The following is a 21,478-nucleotide window of genomic DNA, read 5'->3' as shown; positions in this document are numbered from 1 at the left end:
TTCCACAGCCTTGTCTGGATGTATTCATATATGTACTATTTTCTATAGTGAAAACCTAGCTATAAAGCAACGGAGCACTGTGCACTGGAAAGAGGGGTACTCTTGGTGAGGTTGGTCAGTTGGGGAAGAAGCAAGAGGACTAAAAAAAAAAAGAGGGAGTAGAATGGAAGTGGGGCAAAGCAATGTCCCATAGAGAGATTAGGGGAAGCGTTAAATGGGAGAATACTGTTTGAATGTGGGAAAGAAAGCATGGGTGTGATACAACTTGTAGAGATACATGCAGCGAGGAGAGGAGGGGAATGGAGAAGTAGGAGGGTGGGAAGTTGCATGGGAGAGTTATAGGAGGCTACATGGTGACTGACAGCCGGGGCTCGGAAGGGGCAGTGGGCTGGGCAGTAGTGCAGGGGACTGGAAAGTCATGGGCTGAGATAAATATCAATGGAGAGAACAAGGAAACACATGCACTCCCGTGGACTGCTAAAATAAAAGGAAACAGGTGCTGGTAAAGCTCATAGGTCTCACCTTTGGGATCTATTGGCTTTGTCAATGGTTTTTGGCAGTGCTGTACAGTATCTCTAATGGTGTGCACCATAGCTAAAGAATAATAACAAAAAAAAACTATGACAAGGCTGCCCGCATCTGTTGTAGGTGCATACGCCATGCATGTGCCTCCTACAGAATGACTCTGCCTTTTTTTTGTTATTGATCCAAGTTTGCTCGGTTGATAACAAGAAAGACAACATGCAGAAGCGTTTTTTTAAGCGGGTGTGGGGAGCAAATCGGGGGAGGTGAAAGTGCAGAAGCAACTTGGGCAGTATGGATGGGTGAAGCAACACAGGGACGCCTGTGGGAAGAAGCAACATGGAGGACGCAGGTGGGTTGAAAGCAATGCAGAGTGCGCAGACAGGGGGGCAGAGAAAACCATAAGGCGAGAGCGAGCAACATAGAACATAGGGGGGATAAGCAAACGGATGAGAGAGAGGAATGTGGAGCCGGGGGTAGAAGTGCGAGTAAGCAGCACAAGGGGGTACATGAGGACTAGAACTTCATTCATGGGGTGAAGGAGGAAGTACAAGGGTGAGTAACAGCAACACAGCATACAGATGTCAATTGTGGGTCATGGGGGAAAAAGGGCAGGGTGGCATAGCGGGTAGATGAAAAAAAAAATCTAATACTTTTTTTTTTATGTACCTTTCTCGCCGCGTCGTTCCGATGCTCCTCTGGCTGCCAGAAGTTGCAGGCACAGGCTCCCAGCCAATGCTAATGCTGCTTTCATGCATGAAAGCAGTGTAAGGATTGGATGGAGCGCCCTGGCTGGGTGCTCCTAGGCAGAGTGGAAGTCTCTGCCTACTGTCTCCAACCTGGCAACACAGTGCCGGGTTGGAGAGACCTTAGTGCGCATGTGTGTTTGGCCGGCCAGAGACTGCCGGCCATACATGCGCACTGAGTAGAATGCTGTGTACTCCCCGTAGGTCCCTGTCATGCCCCATGGCCCGCCTCTTTTACAACAAAATCATAATAAGCATAGTTTATTATGATTTTGTTGTAAAAGTTTTGCAGCTACTTCTGATGACAGGGGCGGGCGACGCTCGTCCGCCACAGTGGAGGAGCCACCCCTGACAGACGTGGGAAAAGAAGCACACTAAGGAGACAGCTGGAAAACACATGAATTGTCCTTACGTACGGAAGATAAAAGAAAAAATAGTACCCTAAAGGTGAGCAGTGGAAGAGCACAAGTAAATTGGACCTGCTCCAGAGGAGGGTCAGAGGCAAGCTGGACAAGGCAAGCCATAAATTATGAAGCAGGTAAATGAGTGACAGTAAATCCAATCGGTGGTATGCAGTGGGCAGGCTGCAAGCCCCTCTCTATTCTTGTTCAGCCCATATCTTTTGCACCAGTGTAACCGCACTGTCTGGGCTGAAAAGCTAGGTCCCTGAATTTAAGCAGTGAAAGTATATAAATCATCCATTCAAAGGGATGCTTAAGAAGCTAGGCACTAGGGGAGGGAGACATACAAGAAGAGAAAGGAAAACTATAGACAGAGCAACTGAGATTGCCTGAAAGCCATCAAGGGTAAGCTATAGACTGACTCAAAGCCTACTGTAAGTATTGGTATTTTCCACATAGTTCTTCGACACAAGCAACTATAAACTAACTTGGAAGAAACCTAAAAACACAACTTTTGTATGCTTGTTTAATGAAAAAACAATGGCTTCAATAGAAAAAGTTACAACTAGTGCATACTAAAACGCACAAAAAAAGTCTCAAACCTTTTCAAACACATCAGTTAAGGTGCTTTTGTAAAATGAAAACAGATCAGTGTCAGACACATGCCGCAGCTATTGATAAATTTTGCAGAAAACCATACTGCGAACTTCAAAATTAGCAGATTTTTTAAAGCGTATTATCTATTTATTCAGAAGTAACTTAATGACGTATTTCAGTCACTCTGAGATACATGTTGTAGTCCGCAGCAATTGTACACTTAAACTCAATTCAAAACATAGTGTTAAATGAACTAGCATGTCCTAGACCATTGTTATAGGAGCAGTGAAAGTGTATGTGATATCTGCCACACCTGATAAAATCCAATACCCAGGGGTTGGTATTTATGGAATGTGATAAAAAAAATACCTATCGCAAGCATGTATCAAAAATAGAGAATAACATGCAGATTTTAGGGCTAACTGCACCGAAATCTGGATGTCATAGTGTATTTTTATCCCATTAAATTCCACCACGAACACGCTTTCTATGAGAGCTTGAGAACCTCAACCGCTTTACCCCAAAACTCTCCTGCTCCAAACTTGCCTGGTGGTCAAACTCTCTGAAGTAAGTACAAAGTGATGGTTAGCAGTCCACAAAACAGCAAACATGAGTACATGAGCTACAGACATCTACGCCTCTAGCTTTCCCATTTTACCCATCTTTTGCCCTGTTTTTATCCCTCATGCAGTCCAGGCCTCCTGGAGGACTCTACTCATCTGTGCTAATGGACGACTAGCACTGAATGTGATAATTTGCTTCCTTGTCCTTCCCTTTATGCCTATTATTCTCAAAACTTGATGATGTATGGTGCTTTAGGGACAGGAAGAGGAGCGGGTACTTCCTGGAAATCCCAAGGCCGAGCACTCTCTTTCTCCTACGCTCGTCTTCCCAGGGCTTCTATCTGAGGCCTTAACTGAGTATTGGAAGATAATGGCTCTAGGTTTGTGGCGAGGTTTGCTTTCAGCCTTGTCTTCTACTCAATCATGTCATGCTGGCATGTCATGTCAGGAACACCACCTCATTGCAATGCAACTGGCAGCGAGGCACTGATGGCCGTGAATTCCCTCTATTCATTAGCAGCCAAGCACCAGCCATCAGCACTGTGTTCAGCAAAGATCCCACAGTGACTGAGAAAGAGGCCAGATTCATTCTTGGCTAGCTCAGCTCATAGCTCTTGTGTGTCTAGAACACGTGCCTTGACCAGTGGAACAAAGCAGCAGTATATCCATTGGAATAAGGAGACCAACAAATCACAAGTTATGTGGTGAAACTCGAACATGCAAATCATGTGCCAGATCTGGGAGAGAGAAATTGACTTCTTCTGTCCTTATCCCAATTAAATCATTAAGTGCATAGTGGAACGAGTCTCGAATTATGTACCAGATTCCAAGAGTGGTTGGTTGATGCTGTCTGCCCTTGGTCACGCCCAATCATTAGGTGAACGGTGAATACCAAGAGACAGCTCCTGTGCCAGGACCCTGGAGCGATAGGGCAACTTGCTCTGTGCTAATCTAAGTAATTTCATTAGACTTGCATGGAAGTGAAACCTGCAGGAAATCATGTGGCAGATTCCATCAGTAATTGGGCCACATATTCTTCCCTTAGCAAACCCCTTTTGTTAGGTGCCAGATTTCACGACTGATTGCCTTCTTTACCCCTTTACCCAGCCAAATTACTAGACGAGAGGTCAAGTAGAATAAAACCAGAATCATGTGCCAGATTCCCGAAGCCATAGGGCAACTTCTTTTGTCCTTCTCTAATTTACATATTTGGGGTGGAAGTGGAACTATACATGAGCTCGTGGCCTGTGTCAGGAATAGAGAGATCTCGCCTGCTCTTACCCTAGTTAAATTGTTGGGTGAACTGGAACAGGGTTTGAGGTGGGATATGGATGCACCAAGAAAGCTGCAGGATGTGTCTCTCTCTGAAAATATTGTGTGTCTTATTTTGCATGTATTTATAAGCAATAGTAACAAGGCGGCACATTAGATCACAGGCCGCAGAATGGTTACATGGATCAATGATGTACGTGAAGGGTGATAAGTGAGACAATCCAATGAGAGCACTTGACATATAATGTTCATTACATATGCTCCCACTTTTGTAGCAATATATCACACCTGCTTACAGCATCAGACACAGAGAAATTAAATGATTGTCAAGTGACCTGAGGTGGAAAGAATGGAGAGTCTTAGTGTCTTCTTAAGAATTTTTGGGGTTCTGAGCAAGACAAATTTTGCGAGACCCTATTCTGAACAACTTTCAATTTTATTACCCATTTTCTAATAATTCGAGCCTGCATGATGCCAAACAAACTTCCAGTAATGGAGCCATCCAAAAACAGTTTAAATGTCTTTCCGGGGTCGCCAATACTCCTTCAGATGACACTGGGCGAAGAGACAGGGGTAGGCTGAAAGAAGGAGAGGTATTGATATATAGTAATAGACATGACGAGATAGAGAAAAAGAATGTTCACTTTCCCAGAGGGGCCTTGAAAAGTGGGGCCCTGGGCAATTGCCCACTTTGCCCATGCCTTAAAAAGACTTTGGGTAGCATTACAGGTAATTGTCTACCTGAGCAGTTGAGATGGCCATCTGATCCTTGCACAGACGAACAGCGCAGATGCGTTAATGAAGGGCTGGTGCCTCTGGCAGTGATGCAATCGATGTGTCGTGGCGCGGGGGGGTCTTGTGATTCCATGTTTTAGTTGGTGAGCACAGGTCCACAACGTCTCTCCTAAATGTTTCATGTCATAAACGTTTCCGGATGTATTAGCTGTTGCTTTTTACTGACTTGTTTTCTTCTAAAAATAATTTACATGACAGACAGAAAGACGTTAAGTTGGCAATTTCAAGAAGGGTATCTCGTTGTGCTTGGGTTGGTCTTCCTTGTATATGTGTCACTGCTTTTCACTGTTTTTGCAACATTTGAGTGACTTCCAGGCCTGTTTCAACTGTCTCAGCACAGCTACGGGCTCTGCCAGTCTCTGCCTTTTTTCTGGTTTTCCTTCCAAAATTGCTAAGGCACTTTCTAGCCTTCTTCTGTTACCATTTATGCCTCCACCAGTCATAGGTGGCACCAGTTCACGGCTGTAGCCATCCACCGTGATGCTGCAAGGGCCGCCAAGCTTGTGCTACATCTTCTGCAAGGAACAGCCCACTGTTAGTCCAGGTATTTTTAGCTGGTGCCCTCGCTTGAGTGGTGAAACTGCAGTATGCAGGAACTGAGATAAATTCATTCCTGACACCCGTGGGCATATAGTGGTGGAAGGCATCTTGTACAAGACACCAGACACTGAGGTCCTCCATTAAACAATGGAAAACTACCAGCCCTGGTAGCACTGATTCAATTTACATTTAGGCCTGCCTCGATTTTGTGCTATAAGTCTTGATCTAGCGATCTGTCTTCGTGTTCAGTGTTATTCATTTTCAGGGATGATGGAATGGGTCACAAGTCAACTGGTGACTGGGTTGAGCTCGCTGAGGTCTTCCTTTGCAATTTCTCTCAGACATTGAACAAGATGTGCTACACTGGGTGCGACGGATTCCTCACCAGGTCACTACTCCCTTTAAGGGAACTTTGACTAACATTCTGTGTCCTCATGCCAGTCACTCTGTGGGCACATCACAGCCCATTATTACATGTCTTTGGCGACTCCTTCTAACTTGTTTCCATTTTTACACTTTGTCCAATCTCAGTCCATCTTCATCTATTCAAGGCTTTGTCTTTTGTGTGCTTGTGAGCTGTCCTTCAAAGGTTTGTCTAGTGTATTTTGTTTTCCTCCACTCTCTTTGTCCACACTGAGTAATAAGGAGCCCCCTTCCATCTTTGCTCGGATTTTGGACTGAACTTATCACCAACACCAGCATCAGTAAAGGGTACGAGATATAGAAAAGGTAAAAAAAATTGTAAGCTGTGAAAAACCAGACTGCAAGCCATTCATCGATCTGGATGTCCGCCCATATATTGACTGTCGATTAGCATGTTGCTCAGTAATACGTCACACCAGGCTGACCGTTTCTCGTGTTCTTGCGCCCATCTGACCTATGGCACTGTAATGAATGGACAAACCTCTCACACCCATAGTCAAAGTATGTATTGGATGAGACAACGCAATCATGACACAAACTTTGCAAAATGCCCTTTTATGTGACAGGATTGCTAATAAAATGTTAAACCTGGCATATTTCCTTACAGCCTAAAGCCACTGTGTCACTAACACAATTCTTAACGTCACACCTATTTGGACCTAGCAACAAACCACCCACTTTTAAAGCATAATTGTCCTCATATGAAATAATGGTGTATGCATGCAACTCACTCTCCAGTCCACCACTCAGTACCAGTGAGTCCATCTTTCTTCCTGCAATCCTCCAATATCTTCTTAACTACTCAACACCCATATCTTATAAATTAATCGAATACTACCCAACTTCAGGCTGGAATCCAGGGACAAAAGAGAAAGTGCTGGAACACCTTAACCCAACAGCAAAAGGCAACAACTACCATAATTCTACTTAAAACGGATTGTCAGCACATTCAGCTGGCCTATCACAACAGCAGCCAAGCTATAGTAACAAAACATCAGTAAAACCAACTGCCCAAAACTGTCCATCAAAGTGACCTAGAGCACCAATGTAGCCTTATCATTTTAAGTATCTCACCCCACTTGTCTACTCATAGCTGCCAAAATGACAATACCTAAAGTGCACTAGGAAGCCTTTCGCTGCACAACAACTAACACAAACCAGCCAACAGGATGGCCAACCTGTATGGGATTTCCAGCCAATCCCAAGGTGGAGTAGTCACCAACTCGAACTACACTCCCATATGTGGGACGAGGAGGGGCTGCTACCCCTCTCTGAGGTCCACATTCTGCCACACTTCCCCATGCTGTGCGAAACTTTAATTAAATGCCTCTGAAAGGCCAGCGAGAGGGCTGAGTTGGAGTCATTTGCATGTTTGATGTGCCTGTCATACAATGTCACCTCAGCCCTAGTGGCTTTTCTGAAGCACCAACCTCTCCAGTAACCCATCCAATCTTTGACAGACCAATCCACTTCTGCTAGGACTCTCTTCTTCGAAGGGATCTTCTAGTGCACTTTGGGCCAAGCCTTCACAAGCACCAATGATCACCTTCCCACCTAAGGCCAGTCCCCCCACACTGCACCTTTTGATGCAACAACAAGCCAATACATCCTACACTGGGTACAGACATCATCAATCATAATCACCCCAACCATCGAAGAAACTCCATAGCCCACACGGAAAATATGAAAACAAGATGATTTGGGACCTTACCTTGACAGGAACCAGAACTCATCCTGATGACTAATGATCACGGTGGAGAAACAGATGAACATCCACCACCTCGTCCACTTCAGGCATAAACGCAGCTACACGACTGCAACCTCATGAGAAATGGATCCAACCAGTGACTGCACAGGACACAAAAACAAGCCCACACTCATACCCCACACTCTTCCAATCTGAACCAACTATAATGCCTCAATGTGCCTTGCTTTTGTATACTGATGCACTAAAGCATGTTTAAAAAATACAGGACAAAATAATGTATTATAAAGCTCAAGTGTTCTACCTCTCACTCATCCTCACCCTCTACCTTATAAAGCTCGAGTGTTCTACCTCTCACTCATCCTCACCCCCTACCTTTCAAAGCACAGCAACCCATGTCAGAATAAGAGCACCGCTCAGGTCATCGCTCACCAAAAAACTTCCAACATGGGCCACGCTGTTAATCATCTTTCTTCTACTTAGCAAACCCCGCAGTCTAAAATGCTGCTTGCCTGCCAATGCGCTTTGGCACCTTGATAGGGGTATAATGCACCTTATAAATTTAATTACAATACACTCGCTCTGAAAACAGCTGATGAGCAATTAGAAATAACACTTCTAAGCGTGTGAAGCACAAGACAGTGGGGGATGGGTTATTCTGATTGCCTTACATTTCTCAATTTATTTAGTTCCCAAACCAGAACGAAAGTTGACAGCAGGCCTCGCGCCCTTCCCATGTAGTCCAACCTCCCATTCCAGTAAAAATAGCATTTAAAAAAAGTATATACATAATTTACAGTTGCTCAGAAGCGTCATTTTCTGCTTTAGTAGTCTCGCACTCGCTAACGGCCTTGCTGCCTGGGAGACTGGGACAGGGTGTGGGAACAACGGGACGACCCCTGGCGCCGAAATTACGTCTGCCAATGACCTCATGACGTGCAGGTATAAATCTTTTCCGGGCCGCACCAGGGACACCTTAGAACAAACCGGTGGGAACAAAGGTGGAGGGTACAATGGGCCTGTTTTACAACTGAGAAGTTCAGAAAATGTCGCAATTGCAAGATTCACGAGCGGGATTCTGGGCAGCGACAGACCCATTCGTATTCCCATTGTGGAGCTGTCCTGCCCGGGACATGGGAGCGAGGCGCAGGGGGGGGCAAAGGTGGGGAAAAAACAGTGAGATGGCGGAGGAGAGGGGCAGATCAAAAGTGCCTCCCCGCCCCCCATCTTCAGTGAGGCCCCGCTAAGGGGCCTTCCTTTGTGAAGTCATGGGGTCTAGTGTGGGAAACGGGGGTTATTGAAATCCAGGCTTTGGGGTAGGAAAGGGAGGAGGCCCTCCACCCCTTGTTGTCTACGGCCAATCCATTTCTCAACGGAAAATGATGGTTGTGGGTTAACGATATTCAAAAGGCAGCCCAGGTCCCAGCTGGGTGGATAGAGTCAGCCTCTTGTTCGGCGGAAGAGAAGATGGGTTTATCAACACCGTGGATTGTGGATTACAATACTTGATAATGTTTCCTAATATCATTCATGCCAATAGACCGGGTTCAGATGGAAGACACCCGATTATTTAAGCAAAAAAAAAAAATAGTTTTCTTTTTGACCGTCTCCCGCCTGACATTGTCTCTGGGGCAAATATATTCTCTCGATTCATTTTTTTAAATCTCCCACTTTCCTCTTCTAAAATGCTGGCATGCATGTAATCCATACGTGTGTAATAGACTCACAACTGTGTTACCAACGCTGGATTATATCTACCCTCGCTCCCTGTTTATTAAATATGTTTTCCATCACACATATGCCGAATGCGTCATCTAGTTGATGGGTGCAACTGGTTTGCTTAGTGAGTAAAATTTTACTTTACAAGTTTTTAAATGTATATATTTTGAGGCGAAGCTTTCCCTCCCCCACCCAGCCCTTTAATGGGTATTGCTGGTATGTTTGGCAAGGCAGATTGCGACAGGACCTATCTTTAAGAAATATCTATTGTTTAAAAGTTTTGTTATACCTACTAACATTTTAGTCCATCCTCATTTCCAGCAGGTAGTAAGTACCACAAGGTATCTCTAAACAACGTTCACGTCTGATGTGTACACACTATTTAGTATAACAATGTTATATAGCCCAGGAGTCATTAAAAAGATACTGAACGCGTCTTGGAAGCACAAAGACACTTCGGACCCGCCCACTGTAAACAAGCCTCGGCACACACACAAACATACACACGGGCACTTGTTCACATGCCACTTTTTGGCACGCCAGACCCCCTCAGGAAGATTTGGGAAGAATGCTACTTGCCAAAGTAGTTACTGTTTTCTCTCTTAATGGGTTAATTTGGTTGGAATGGGTTGAAAGATCCGCTGCGCGGGAATGCCACCCCCCTGCAGCTCACAGAAGCCTCGGTACTCGGGAACAGGCCAAACATGCATGTGTGGGGAATTTTGGAAGTCAGTGTGGCGTGTGATACACAAACTGTAAGGAGTGCGCTCCCCCCCACCCCCAAGTCCCGCCTTCTGCGCAGAGAGAGGCCTGTCCTCGATGCAGTCACGCATCACTATTAATCACACGCACAAAGGCCTGCTCCATTCAACTCTGCCTGGCCGTGGCACTCAGTACCCTAGTTGTATTCTGAAGGATTTAAAGGAATGAGGAGGCTGTGAGATGGAGGGGGCGGAGGAATGCGTGGCCACAAGGGCATTGGTCCGCCCTTGCCTTCCCCCTCAAGCTCATCTCAGAGGGGGTGGGCTTCCTTGTATAAAGAAAAGCTGCTGGGAGGCACACAGGTCTCTCACAGCACTTTGGAAAAGTAGAAGGAAGGGTGGTAGCCTGGGTTGATTTGTTGTGAAGAATACTTTGGAAAGCCCTGAAAATGTCTTCATACCGACGCAGGTTCGGCGGAGAGACCACCAGCGTCTTTGTCAACCAGAGCCCAGCCTACACCCCACATAGGCGTCTGCGCTCTACCAACCCCAGTCCACGGGTGTCCCTGACCAGAGTGGCAGGCACCAGCATGAGCCCCCTCTCCACCTTCCGGCCGACGCAGGATAAGGTGGACTTCATCTTGGCTGATGCCCTCAACCCTGACTACAAGGAGACGCGCACCAACGAGAAGGTGGAGATGATGGAGTTGAACGACCGCTTTGCCAGCTACATCGAAAAGGTGCGTTTCCTGGAGCAGCAAAACAAGGTGCTGGTGACCGAGCTCAACCAGATCCGGGAGAAGGAGCCCACCCACCTGGGTGACATCTACCAGGAGGAGCTGAGGGATCTGAGGCGACAGCTGGACCAGCTGGCCAATGCCAAGGCCCGGACAGAGATCGAGAGAGACAACTTAGCAGAGGATGTAGAGAAGCTGAGGCGTAGGTGAGACCGGAGGGGCGGGAGCAGAGGGAGGTGGCTCTACATCAGTGCTTAATCTGAGCCATGATCGTGGGTGGTGGGCACCAGCTTTCGTTTTTGGGGACCAGCACTCATTTTTGGGGATTGGGACTTACTTTTCATCATCAGACTTTGGCCCAGTGCAAAAAAGGAGAAGGTGGAAAAGGGAGAAAGATAGGAAAACAGTGACAAAGGGAGAATGAAGTGATTAAAAAGAACCAGCGAAAATGAGATACAGATCTAGTTAACTGTTGAGTGGTGGAAGAAAGAGGCATGGGGGGAAATCAAGTCCAGACAACCTTGGTATTTTGTCCATTTCTGAAGCAAGCCCCTGAGAAAACTTTGTCCCCTGCACTTACATTCATCCTTTTTTTGAGAAATTAAACACTACACATAAGTCAACTCAATGGGTCAAAATTTAAAATAACACATTAAAGATGATGAGAGAATGTGTGTTTGATGTAATGTTCTAAGTGCCCAAGGGTGGCGTCCTTGCTCGCTGTGACACACGATCCAAGCTATACCTCACTAAGGATGGCTAAGCCAGTCTGAGGTTACTTGTGTGCCCTTCTGGAAAAGCCCTGGTCTGTTAGCTTGGGATGGACTGTTCCCATGAGGAGCAGGGTCTGGACTGATTTACCTAAGTCGGGCCTCTGTCTAGAGTGGCACAGTGGGCAAAAAACAATGGGCTGGAATGCTACCCAGAGCAGTTGCCAGTAGTTAGACTACTCACAAACAATCCTCCCATCACCTTCTAATATGATTTCAGACAACCACCTCTCTAAAATAATCCACATCATACCGAGAGCTCCTGTTTCCAGGGTAGAGATGTGTCACCCGTCTGTATGAAGGTCCCACCAAATATCACAGACTATGACTATAATACAGCTGGCTGCCATTATAGATGGGTTCAGCAGAGAACCTCTTGGCAGGTCCCAATCAGGCCTCAACCAGCCTCAGCGATGGATATGGTAAAGCTCTTTGATTCTGAGCAACACCACTGCACGTGGCTCGGGTAGGGCCCATGATCTGAACCATCCCAGCAGATCGCGCTCCTCCTTCTCTCTAGGTCTGCGGAGTAACTCATAGCAGCTGCCTGGTGTAAACCGTGTGCGCTCTACCTCGGATTCCTTTCCCACCACCATTCTCTAAGCACTGCTACCCACGACAGGGTCGGAGCACCACTCGTATCACTCACGCGTGACACCCAAATACTTCCCACCTAGGCCACAGTACAAATACAACTTCCTTAAACCAGGCGCCACCTCACAGTGTGGCGCGCGTGCTACCTGTGTGACAAAGTACTTCACACCCCTCAAGAGGCATAAAGTGCTGTACGTATGCAATTATATTTACAACAAAACTTTGGAACCGACGGGCACGGTTGGTCCCAATGTGTGCTCAAACAGGTGTTCCTATATACCTGACCAGCTCGCATCACACCTCAGATGTCACACCTTAGACTCCCTTGTTCACAGTTAGAATATATATATGAATGGCCAGATGTCACATATCAGCCTCCCTTCTATGCAGTCAAAAGACATACGTGACTGGGCAGGTCACATTGTAGCCCTGATGTCACACGTTAGCATCCCTTGTATGTAGTCTAAAGTCATACGTGACTGGGCAGTTCACACTGCAGCTCTGACGTCACACGTTAGCCTCCCTTGTATGTAGTCTAAAGACATACGTGACTGGGCAGTTCACACTGCAGCTCTGACGTCACAGGCTAGCCTCCCCTGTATGTAGTCTAAAGACATACGTGACTCGTCTGGTCACACTGCAGCTCTGACGTCACACGTTAGCCTCCCTTGTATGTAGTCTAAAGACATACGTGACTGGGCTGGTCACACTGCAGCTCTGACGTCACACGTTAGCCTCCCTTGTATGTAGTCTAAAGACATACGTGACTGGGCAGTTCACACTGCAGCTCTGACGTCACACGCTAGCCTCCCTTACATGTAGTCTAAAGACATACGTGACTGGGATGGTCACACTGCAGCTCTGACGTCACACGTTAGCCTCCCTTGTATGTAGCGTAAGACATACGTGACTGGGCAGGTCACATTGTAGCTCTGACGTCACACGTTAGCCTCCCTTGTATGTAGTCTAAAGACATACGTGACTGTGCAGTTCACACTGCAGCTCTGACGCCACACAGCCCCCGTTGTATTAAAGACATCCTTTAACACACCAGCCCAGAGAGGGCAGGAAGACCAGTGGTCGAAGCAGGCGCCTGAGTTCTAATGGTTATATAGCGGTTGCACACTCTGTCCCACCCCAGTTGTCTTACTAAGGAGGCCAGAGTGACGCTGCTACCGGAAGTGGGCGGTCATTCTCACCTCCTTCCAGGGTTTCCGGTGCCCACCGGAGGTTCCCTTACAGCCGCACTGAGGTGTGAGTGAAAGGACCGAGGTCTGCAGCTCCCGCCGGGTTTCTAATCCTACTCCGTGCGACCCAAGCCTGTTGAGGCTGGCCCCGCCCACTGGGATAGCTATGATAAGTGCAACACATGCAGGCGCCCACTCCGACCATATTTGATGCACTTTCGCCATAACCAGCATAACTTGCAGATTTCAACAACATAATGGCCCGTATTTATACTTTTTTTAGCGCCGCTTTTTGGCGCAAAACGGCGCAAACCTACAAAAGACAATGGCATTTTGCAAGTTTGCGCCGTTTTTGCGTCAAAAAACGACGCAAATGCGGCGCAAAAAAAGTATAAATACGGGCCAATGTGTTTTTTGTTCAAAAGGATCAACAGTAACTCAAACTCCGCATATGCTATTCTGTGTAGTTCCTGACACTTGGCAAAATTACCTAGTCACCTTTCACCTGTTGGTTGTTCTATTCATCTGCTAAAGAGGGAGAATTTTGCCCAGATGCTTTTAATAGCCCACGTGGATGGAAAGGGCAAATATAATTCCAAATGTAAATACATTTTAAACAGGGTAGTACTCATGAAAACAGAGTAACACATTTTAAATTATTAATGTTATATAAAACTTTAAACGTCAGTTATGACGTGACGAAGCACTGTAACTAATAGGGGCTCCCATTACCCAATTTAATAGAATCCAATGTTCGGACTTCTAAAGTACAAGTTGGTCTTGCTGGGATTTGAACACGCCACCCACAAGTCCCATCAGATGTTAGTGAACACCTTGTAACTCACAAAGCCACATTTGTCATAATATTATTTTCACAGTTGATGACCATTATGTTTAATTACGTTGGGATGATGCAGTCTTTTTTTGGCCCTCCGAGCAAAAACGTATTTTGCCTTTGAAGCGTTCCCCATCACCTTTCAACAAGCCATTTTTTGCTAGCTTCATGTGAATTAAAGTCTCCCATTGGTGCTATAAGGCAACAGGTGTACACTTCCATGTGAGAAGTGTGGCCCTGCGATCAGGGAGTTCTTAAAACAGCTCTTACTCCCGAAAGCATCCAGAGTTTGCAAAAGTCTCAAACATTTAGCATTTCTTTTTAAAGCTTATGTTTTGAATCTGTAAGGACATTCTACAGGGACATTTTTATGGTCAATATTCAGTGTACAGACCTGTTGTTTAGGTGCAAAGTGTGCTTCCAGAAGCCACAGTGTCACCGTCAACAAGAGAATAACCCAGGCTGTAGTCCAAAAGGAAGTTTTATTTAAATACAACATGAATGCTTATATAGCTGTGTGTTTTGCTGAGTGCAGTATTGTCTGTGCGTTAGCCAATCTATTTCACTCGAGGGGGGAGAACATAGTATTTCCAAAATGACGCCATGAACTTCCATGGAAGGCTAAATTATCAATAGCTGGTTAATAACATTTTCAGTCTCATCTTTTGAACGTTTACTTTTCTTTCTCAAGGAAGGTCTACATTTCCTAAAGCACTCAGGTCTATTTTGTTGAAATATCTATTTGTTTTAAAAGGTCGTAATGGCAACAGAGTGTGCTGTACAATGTAGCTTTTATCGTATAACATGCCACATAATGTCTCTTTCGCGTTGGTTAATTCGGTTGATCCTAATCACATAACTTGGTCCAGAATTTCCGTATACTTCTGGAAATGCTGGGTAATGTTCACAAACAGCTGCACCTGTTCGGAACATGCTTTGGCTTTTGCACACATGTATTTACAGTCAAGATTGCTTACGTGTTTTGCACTTGCACACATGTGCATCAACTCGTGGTTCCACAAGCAGAATATTGGGTTTCTGCGCGTCTGTTAGGGGTCCATAGTCACAGTATTTTGTGTGTGGCCTTTGGGGAGCTTTGTGTGTAGTATTTGGTTTCCTTGTGAAGTGTACTCTGTGTGCGGAATATTTAGACATCTGTAGGAGCAGCCTTAATGGTTCGTGTCTGTAGTGTTTGGGAACTGTTTGAGATACATTCGGATTCCCTGTACATGTAACTAATGGTTCGGTGCATGCAGCGCTTCGGGTTCGGTGTGTACTATTTGGAGTTCTGTGTTAATGTAATTGTGTTTCAGCGTGTGGGGGATTGTGTGTGCAGACTGGAGCTTTCAGTGTATTCAGTGTTTAGGGTCCTCTGAGTGCAGCACTCAATATGTGGTTGAATGGATCATTTCATAGACGTGAGGTGGTGGAAAGGAAAGAAGGGGTTAAGGATGAGTGGGAGGGTGCTATGCTTAATTTGTGCCGGTGGTAGCATGTGGTGGGCCTCAGCACTCGTTGCCATTGTTTCCGAAATGTAGCGCTTTGTGTAAGCAATATTTGGGGTTTCATACCTGTAGTCTCTGGGGATTTGCATGTGCCATGCTTGGGGCCCCACGCGTAGCTTTGGGGTTCTGTATTTGCGGTTTTTGAGGCTCTATGTGCCCAATACGTGGAGTTCTTCCGTGCATTCAGTTTTTGGGGCTTCGTTAGTGCAGTATATGGGGATCACGGTGTCACTAGATGTTTTGGCGTGCGTGAGTTTAGTCCACGCGTTCACTGTGGGCCGCCTTTAGGGGTTCCGTGTATACTGTTTGTGGGCGCTACTGAGTGTCAGGCAGGCGTCGTGTGTACAGCGCTCGGGCCCTGCTTTTCCTCTCACTGCCGAATTATATTTTTACCGTCTCAATGCCTCACGTTGAAACATTGATTTTCAAGCCCAAGCTGTGTTCTACTTCCTGCTCACGATAAACAACTAATTAGACAACGGGAGCGTGGGAGCAAGAGAGACCTAGGGAGGGGAGGGGAGGGGGCACAAGAGTGCGCGATGGAAGTCTGGGAGAGACAACACACAGGGCACAGAGCCCGAGAAGAGCGTGCGCAGATGGGTAGGTTAGGGGAATGGGCGTGGATTGGTCAGTAAGATTTTCCGGGGGAATTTCAGGCTTTCCAACGCTCAGGGGGGCATGTAATGTGAAAATGTATTTACGCGACAAGCAGTGTGCCTGAGAGGGGCTAAAGAGTGGTGGAAAGGGCGGGAATGCGGAGTGGTAGGACTACTGAGAGAACACACACTCAAAGAACCAACACTTTTGAGGACTTTCTAAACAGTGTGTGTGTGCATATTGTCTGTGTGTACGTAACATTCCTGGTGAAATCCGACAGACGTCTCACAATACCCGATTTAAAGCACCTATACCCAATTATTTATCAGAAAATACATTTATTTGGGAGGGAGGAGTGTAACCCACCCCCCAAAGCTGCTCCCTTCAACACAGTATGATAGAGAGTAGGGTGGATGGGAGCGCGATGGGTGGTTGAAAAGATGAATATAGGAAGTAGGTAAATCCACAATTGAATGGGGTGAGTGGGTACATTGATGTATGAGTGCATGACAGGATAGACAGAACATTTATTAGATGCTTTCCTGAAACAAGCATTGGCAATGCCAATAGATCTCACTTATGCACGAGGTAGTGGCTTTGGCAATGTGTTTTAGCCATGTTGTACATCCGTTTGGCTGCTGTTTAGAATGGCTAAAAGTTAGTAGCGTGAAATAGGGTAGATTGGAGTAGTGAAGATTGGGGTAGAGTGGGGTAGATTGGGGTAGATTGTACTGAGGTAGATTGGGATAGACTGGAGTGGGGTAAATTGGAGTGTGGTTGTAGGGTAAATTGGTGTGGCAGATTGGAGGGGGTAGATTAGATTGAGGTAGATTGGGTGGAGTGGGTAGACTGGAGTGGATTGGGATAGATTGGGGTGGAATGGGGTAGACTGGAGTGGACTGGGGTAGATTAGAGTGCAGTAGATCAGAGTGGGGTAGATTGGAATGGGATAGAGTGGGATAGATTGGAGTGGAGTAGGGTAGATTGTGGTATATTGGAATGACGTGGTGTACATTGAAGTCTGATAAATCGGAGTGAAGTAGAGATTGAGATTTGATTGGGGTAGATTGTAGTGGAGTGAAGTGGGGTAGTTTGTGGTAGATTTGAGTGGGGTAGACTGCCACAGTTTGGAGTGGGGTAGGGTGGAGAGGTGTAGATTTGAGTGGAGCGGGTAGATTGGAGTGAAATAGATTGTAGTGGAGTGGAGATTGGATTGTAATGGGGTAAAATTGAATGGAGTGTGGTGAATTGGAGTGGAGTGGGGTGGAGCGGGTAGATTGGAGTGAAATAGATTGTAGTGGAGTGGAGATTGGATTGTAATGGGGTAAAATTGAATGGAGTGTGGTGAATTGGAGTGGAGTGGGGTAGATAGGAGTGGAGTGGAGTATATTGGAGTGGAGTGGGGTAGTTTGGAGTGGAGTATGGTAGATTGGAGTGCAGTGGGTACATTGAGGTGGTGTGAGTCGGACTGGGGTAGATTGGAATATGGTGGGTGGAGTAGATTAGAGTGGAGTGGGGTAGATTAGAGTGGCATAGATTAGGGTAAATTGAAGTGGACTGGAGTGGCATAGATTGTGGTGGAGTGGGTAGGATTGGGGTAGATTGGAGTGAGGTGGATTGCTGTGGTATAGATTGGGGTAGATTGGAGAAGACTGGGGTGGACTAGATTAGATTGTGGTAGACTGGAGCAGAGTGAGGTAGATTTGAGTGGAGTGCAGTAGAGTGGGGTAGATTGGAGTGGAGTGGGGTAGATTGGGGTGGAGTAGAGTGAGGTAGATTGGAATAGATTGGAGTGGAGCATGGTAGATTGGATAAGGGTTGATTGTAATGTAGTGCAGTGGGCTGGATTGGGTTAGATTGGATTATGGAGTGGATTTGGGTATATTGTAGTGGAGTGGGGTAGATTAGAGTGGAGTGGGGTAGATTTGAGTGGAGTGGGGAAGACTGGAGTTGGGTAAAGTGGGAATATTAGTGAGGTGGAGTAGATTGGAGTGGGGTGGAGTGATGTATATTGGGGTGGAATGGGTTGAGTGGGGTAGACTGGGGTGAAGTGGGCAGATTGGGTAGATTGGAGTGGAGAGGAGTAAGGTAGATTGGGGTAGAGTGGTGTGGGGTAGGCTGGTGTGGAGTATGGTCGATTGGGATAGATTGAGTTGAGTGGGTGGATTGGAGTGGGGTAGATTGAAGGTGGGGTAGATTGGAGTGAGAGGGACTAGAGTGCATTGGGGTGGATTGGAGGGGACTGGAGTGGGGTAGAGCGTAGTGGAGGGTTTTGGGTTAGAGCTTAGTGGAGTAGATTGGGTAGATTCTAGTTGGGTAGATTGAAGTGGTATGGATTGGAGTGGAGAAGACTGGGTGGGGTGGATTGAGATTGAGTGGAGTGGATTGTGATAGACTGGAATGGAGTGAGGTAGATTGGAGTGAGGTAGATTATGTTACATTAGAGTGGATTGGAGTGGAGTGGGTAGATTGGAGTGGTGTAGATCGGAGTGGAGTGGGGTCGATTGGAGTGGGTTGGGGTGGGTTGGAGTGGAGTGGGGTAGGCGAGGTGGAGTTGAGTGTGGTAAATTGGAGTAGAGTGGGGTAGATTGGAGTGGAGTAGATTAGGGAGAGTGTGGTGAATTGGATGGGGTAGATTTGGGTAGAGTGGAGTGGATTGAGATAGATTGGAGTGGAGTGGTAAGATTTGGGTAGATTACGAGGAAGGTGGGTGTATATATGGATTAGTGATGGGTGGGTTGATGTTTGTGTTGATGGAAGAGTGCATATACTGACGGAATAATTTGTGGGTCCATGAGTAGACTGATAGATAGATGATAGACGGATTGTCGTATGTGTTGATGGATGGGTGCGTCTACTGAGGATGGATTAATGGGGCGTTGGGTCAGTGAATGAACTGATGGAAGGATGGTTAGCAGGTTAATGAATTTGTTGATGGATGCTTGTATTGACGATGGATTAATGAGAGGGCCAGTCAGTAAATAGATGGATGGATGATGAGCAGGATTATGGTGTGTTCATGGATGTGTGCACGTATTGATGATGTATTAATGGGTGGCTTAGCAAGTGACTAGATACATGAATGATGGGCCTGTTGACATGTGTATTGATGATGGGTGTAATAATAGTCGATGGATTAGTCAGTGAAGTAGCTAGTGAGTTAAAACATGGGTGGCAGGTTTTTTAATCGTGCATGTATTGGTGCAAAGGATATGTAAGCAAGTGAATTGATGGATGTATGGTGGATTTATGGATGGATCGGTTCATGAACTGAGGATGGCAAATTCAGTCATGGACTTGTCCACTAGTTTGTGGATAGAAGAATGTGCACTTGGTGCATTAATGTGAAGTTGGAATGATGGGTGAATACAATAGCACATGGTTACTTTAGTGGATGAATAGATGTGTTTTGGGTACATTTATTTAGAGGTAGGTTGATAGGTGAATAGAATTGCACATGGATGAATGGATACAACAGTGGAAGGATGAATGAGCTTAGTGTGCATTTATGTGCTCGGGGTGCATTGATGGGTGATTGAATGGCATGTATAAATAGGTGGATTAACTCAGTGAAGTGGATGCATACATGGATGGACAAACAGATGGATATAATAACGGATACAAATACTCTCAGGCACATGGATAGATGGGTGTCTAAAAGTACTGTTTGGGCTGATGGGTGGCATGGTGAGGAGGTGAGATGAAGGGTTTCAAGTGCATATACTGTGAGGTGAATATCTGGTCGCGTTTTGAAATGAGTGAGTAAGAATGGAATGTTTGAGCTAGTGCACAGTGGTATTGGCCAGCTAGTAGGATGGTTGTTAAGTGGGTATGTGGAGGTAGTGGGAAAGGAAATGAAGAAAGGAGATAGGAATTATGTTATGGCTTGAAAAATGTCTGCATGGATGACTAAGTAGATGCCATGAAGGATGAAAAGGATGGAACAGAGTTAGGGATAAATGGATGCACTGCTTAATTTGTGCCAGTGGTTGCAGGTAGTGGCACTTACTTTTGGGGACCAGTACTTATTTTTCATCACCAGTCTTTGACCCAGAGCAAGAGCAAAAAAGGCAAAACAGGGAGAAAAAAAGATGAAAGAGGAAGTAAAACAGTGACGAAGGGAGAAAGCAGAGATGAAAAATAACATGAAAGAGTGAGATTAAGGGACAGCAAGTGTAGGGTGGTGGTAAAAGAGGCACAAGGTGGAATCAAGACTAGACAGCCTTGGTATTCCATAACCCCGGCTTTCGGCAGCATCTACACAGGGCTCATAACAAAAACTTTGGAATATGTGCATGGAAAGCACCCACTTCTATCTTTTTGCATTTGGTTTTGGGGGGCGGGGGCACATTCCTGTGAAGGTCTAGCTGCAAGCCAATTGGTGGGCCATGTGTACAAAGCACTAATTGCTAAATACTGGTCACAATTTGCAACCATTTTGTTTACGTTTTTGCAACCAGTGCAGTATTCTGCAGACTGACCTATGTATTTATAGGTCACTTCATAAAATACCAAATTCAACCTGCCTCATGAATATTAATGAGGTAGGTCACAAATTATTCCCCACTACCAGTCACACCTACAAAGTGCATGTACAAAATAGGCCTTCAGTCTGTGCCTTGAGATGAATTGTGACAACATTCACTGGATGACGCTTTTAGATGAAATTCTGGCAAAACAATGTGTTAGTCGTTAGAGGAAAAACAAGCCTTTTCGTCCCACTACCTACCCAAGAGAGCCATTAAAAGCTTAGTGTTCACCTGTACCTGGCTTTTACTACCCAAATGTCTATGGTCATCTTCTCCTGTCATTAGCATTTTAGAAGACTCTGCAAACTTCTGCTGCTTCTTATTACTGAATGTAAACGCCTCCTAGTGTCAGCCATCATTGGCACGTGCCTGAACCATTGCAACTTCCTGTATTTGAGACTGTTATATTGTTGCAGTTCATTCCTTTTGGGCTGTAGGTCAAACAAAATCTTGCAGCTAGACTAATTCTTGGGTGTCCAGGAAGCAGCCACACCAAACTACTCATGCGTCAGCTTCATTGGCAGTTGCTGCTGCCATTTTCACCGCTTTACTCCTACTCTGACTCGTGTTCTCTCACGTCTTACAACCTGCATTTGCTGTAAACCTTTGGTTGAAGAAGTAACATTATGGATGGAAGCTTGTCTTTCTTTATTTTTTATTTCTGTAGAAATCCATTCTTCTAGATGTTTATAATGTGACTGGTGACCTTAAAAAGTGGTGAGGCGTAATCCTTGGCTCAA

The 21,478-nt window shown here is 45.8% G+C and overlaps 1 protein-coding gene across 2 annotated transcripts in view; it reads left to right on the top strand.

Moving 5' to 3' along the window:
* The first annotated feature begins 10,292 nt into the window (after window positions 1-10,292).
* The window catches only part of GFAP (glial fibrillary acidic protein), a 42,625-nt gene continuing 31,439 nt past the window's right edge, over window positions 10,293-21,478 (top strand). Inside the window, exon 1 of one of the 2 annotated variants that reach the window (XM_069237942.1) lies at window positions 10,293-10,927. In XM_069237942.1, coding sequence (XP_069094043.1) covers window positions 10,434-10,927 — 494 coding nt within the window. In that variant the 5' untranslated portion in view covers window positions 10,293-10,433. The remainder of the gene's footprint in view (window positions 10,928-21,478) is intronic. The other variant, XM_069237943.1, reaches the window with a different exon arrangement.

The sequence above is a fragment of the Pleurodeles waltl genome, chromosome 6 (genome assembly GCF_031143425.1).
Source record: "Pleurodeles waltl isolate 20211129_DDA chromosome 6, aPleWal1.hap1.20221129, whole genome shotgun sequence".
Taxonomy (NCBI): Eukaryota; Metazoa; Chordata; class Amphibia; order Caudata; family Salamandridae; genus Pleurodeles; species Pleurodeles waltl.
This window is presented reverse-complemented; position numbering and strand designations above follow the sequence as displayed.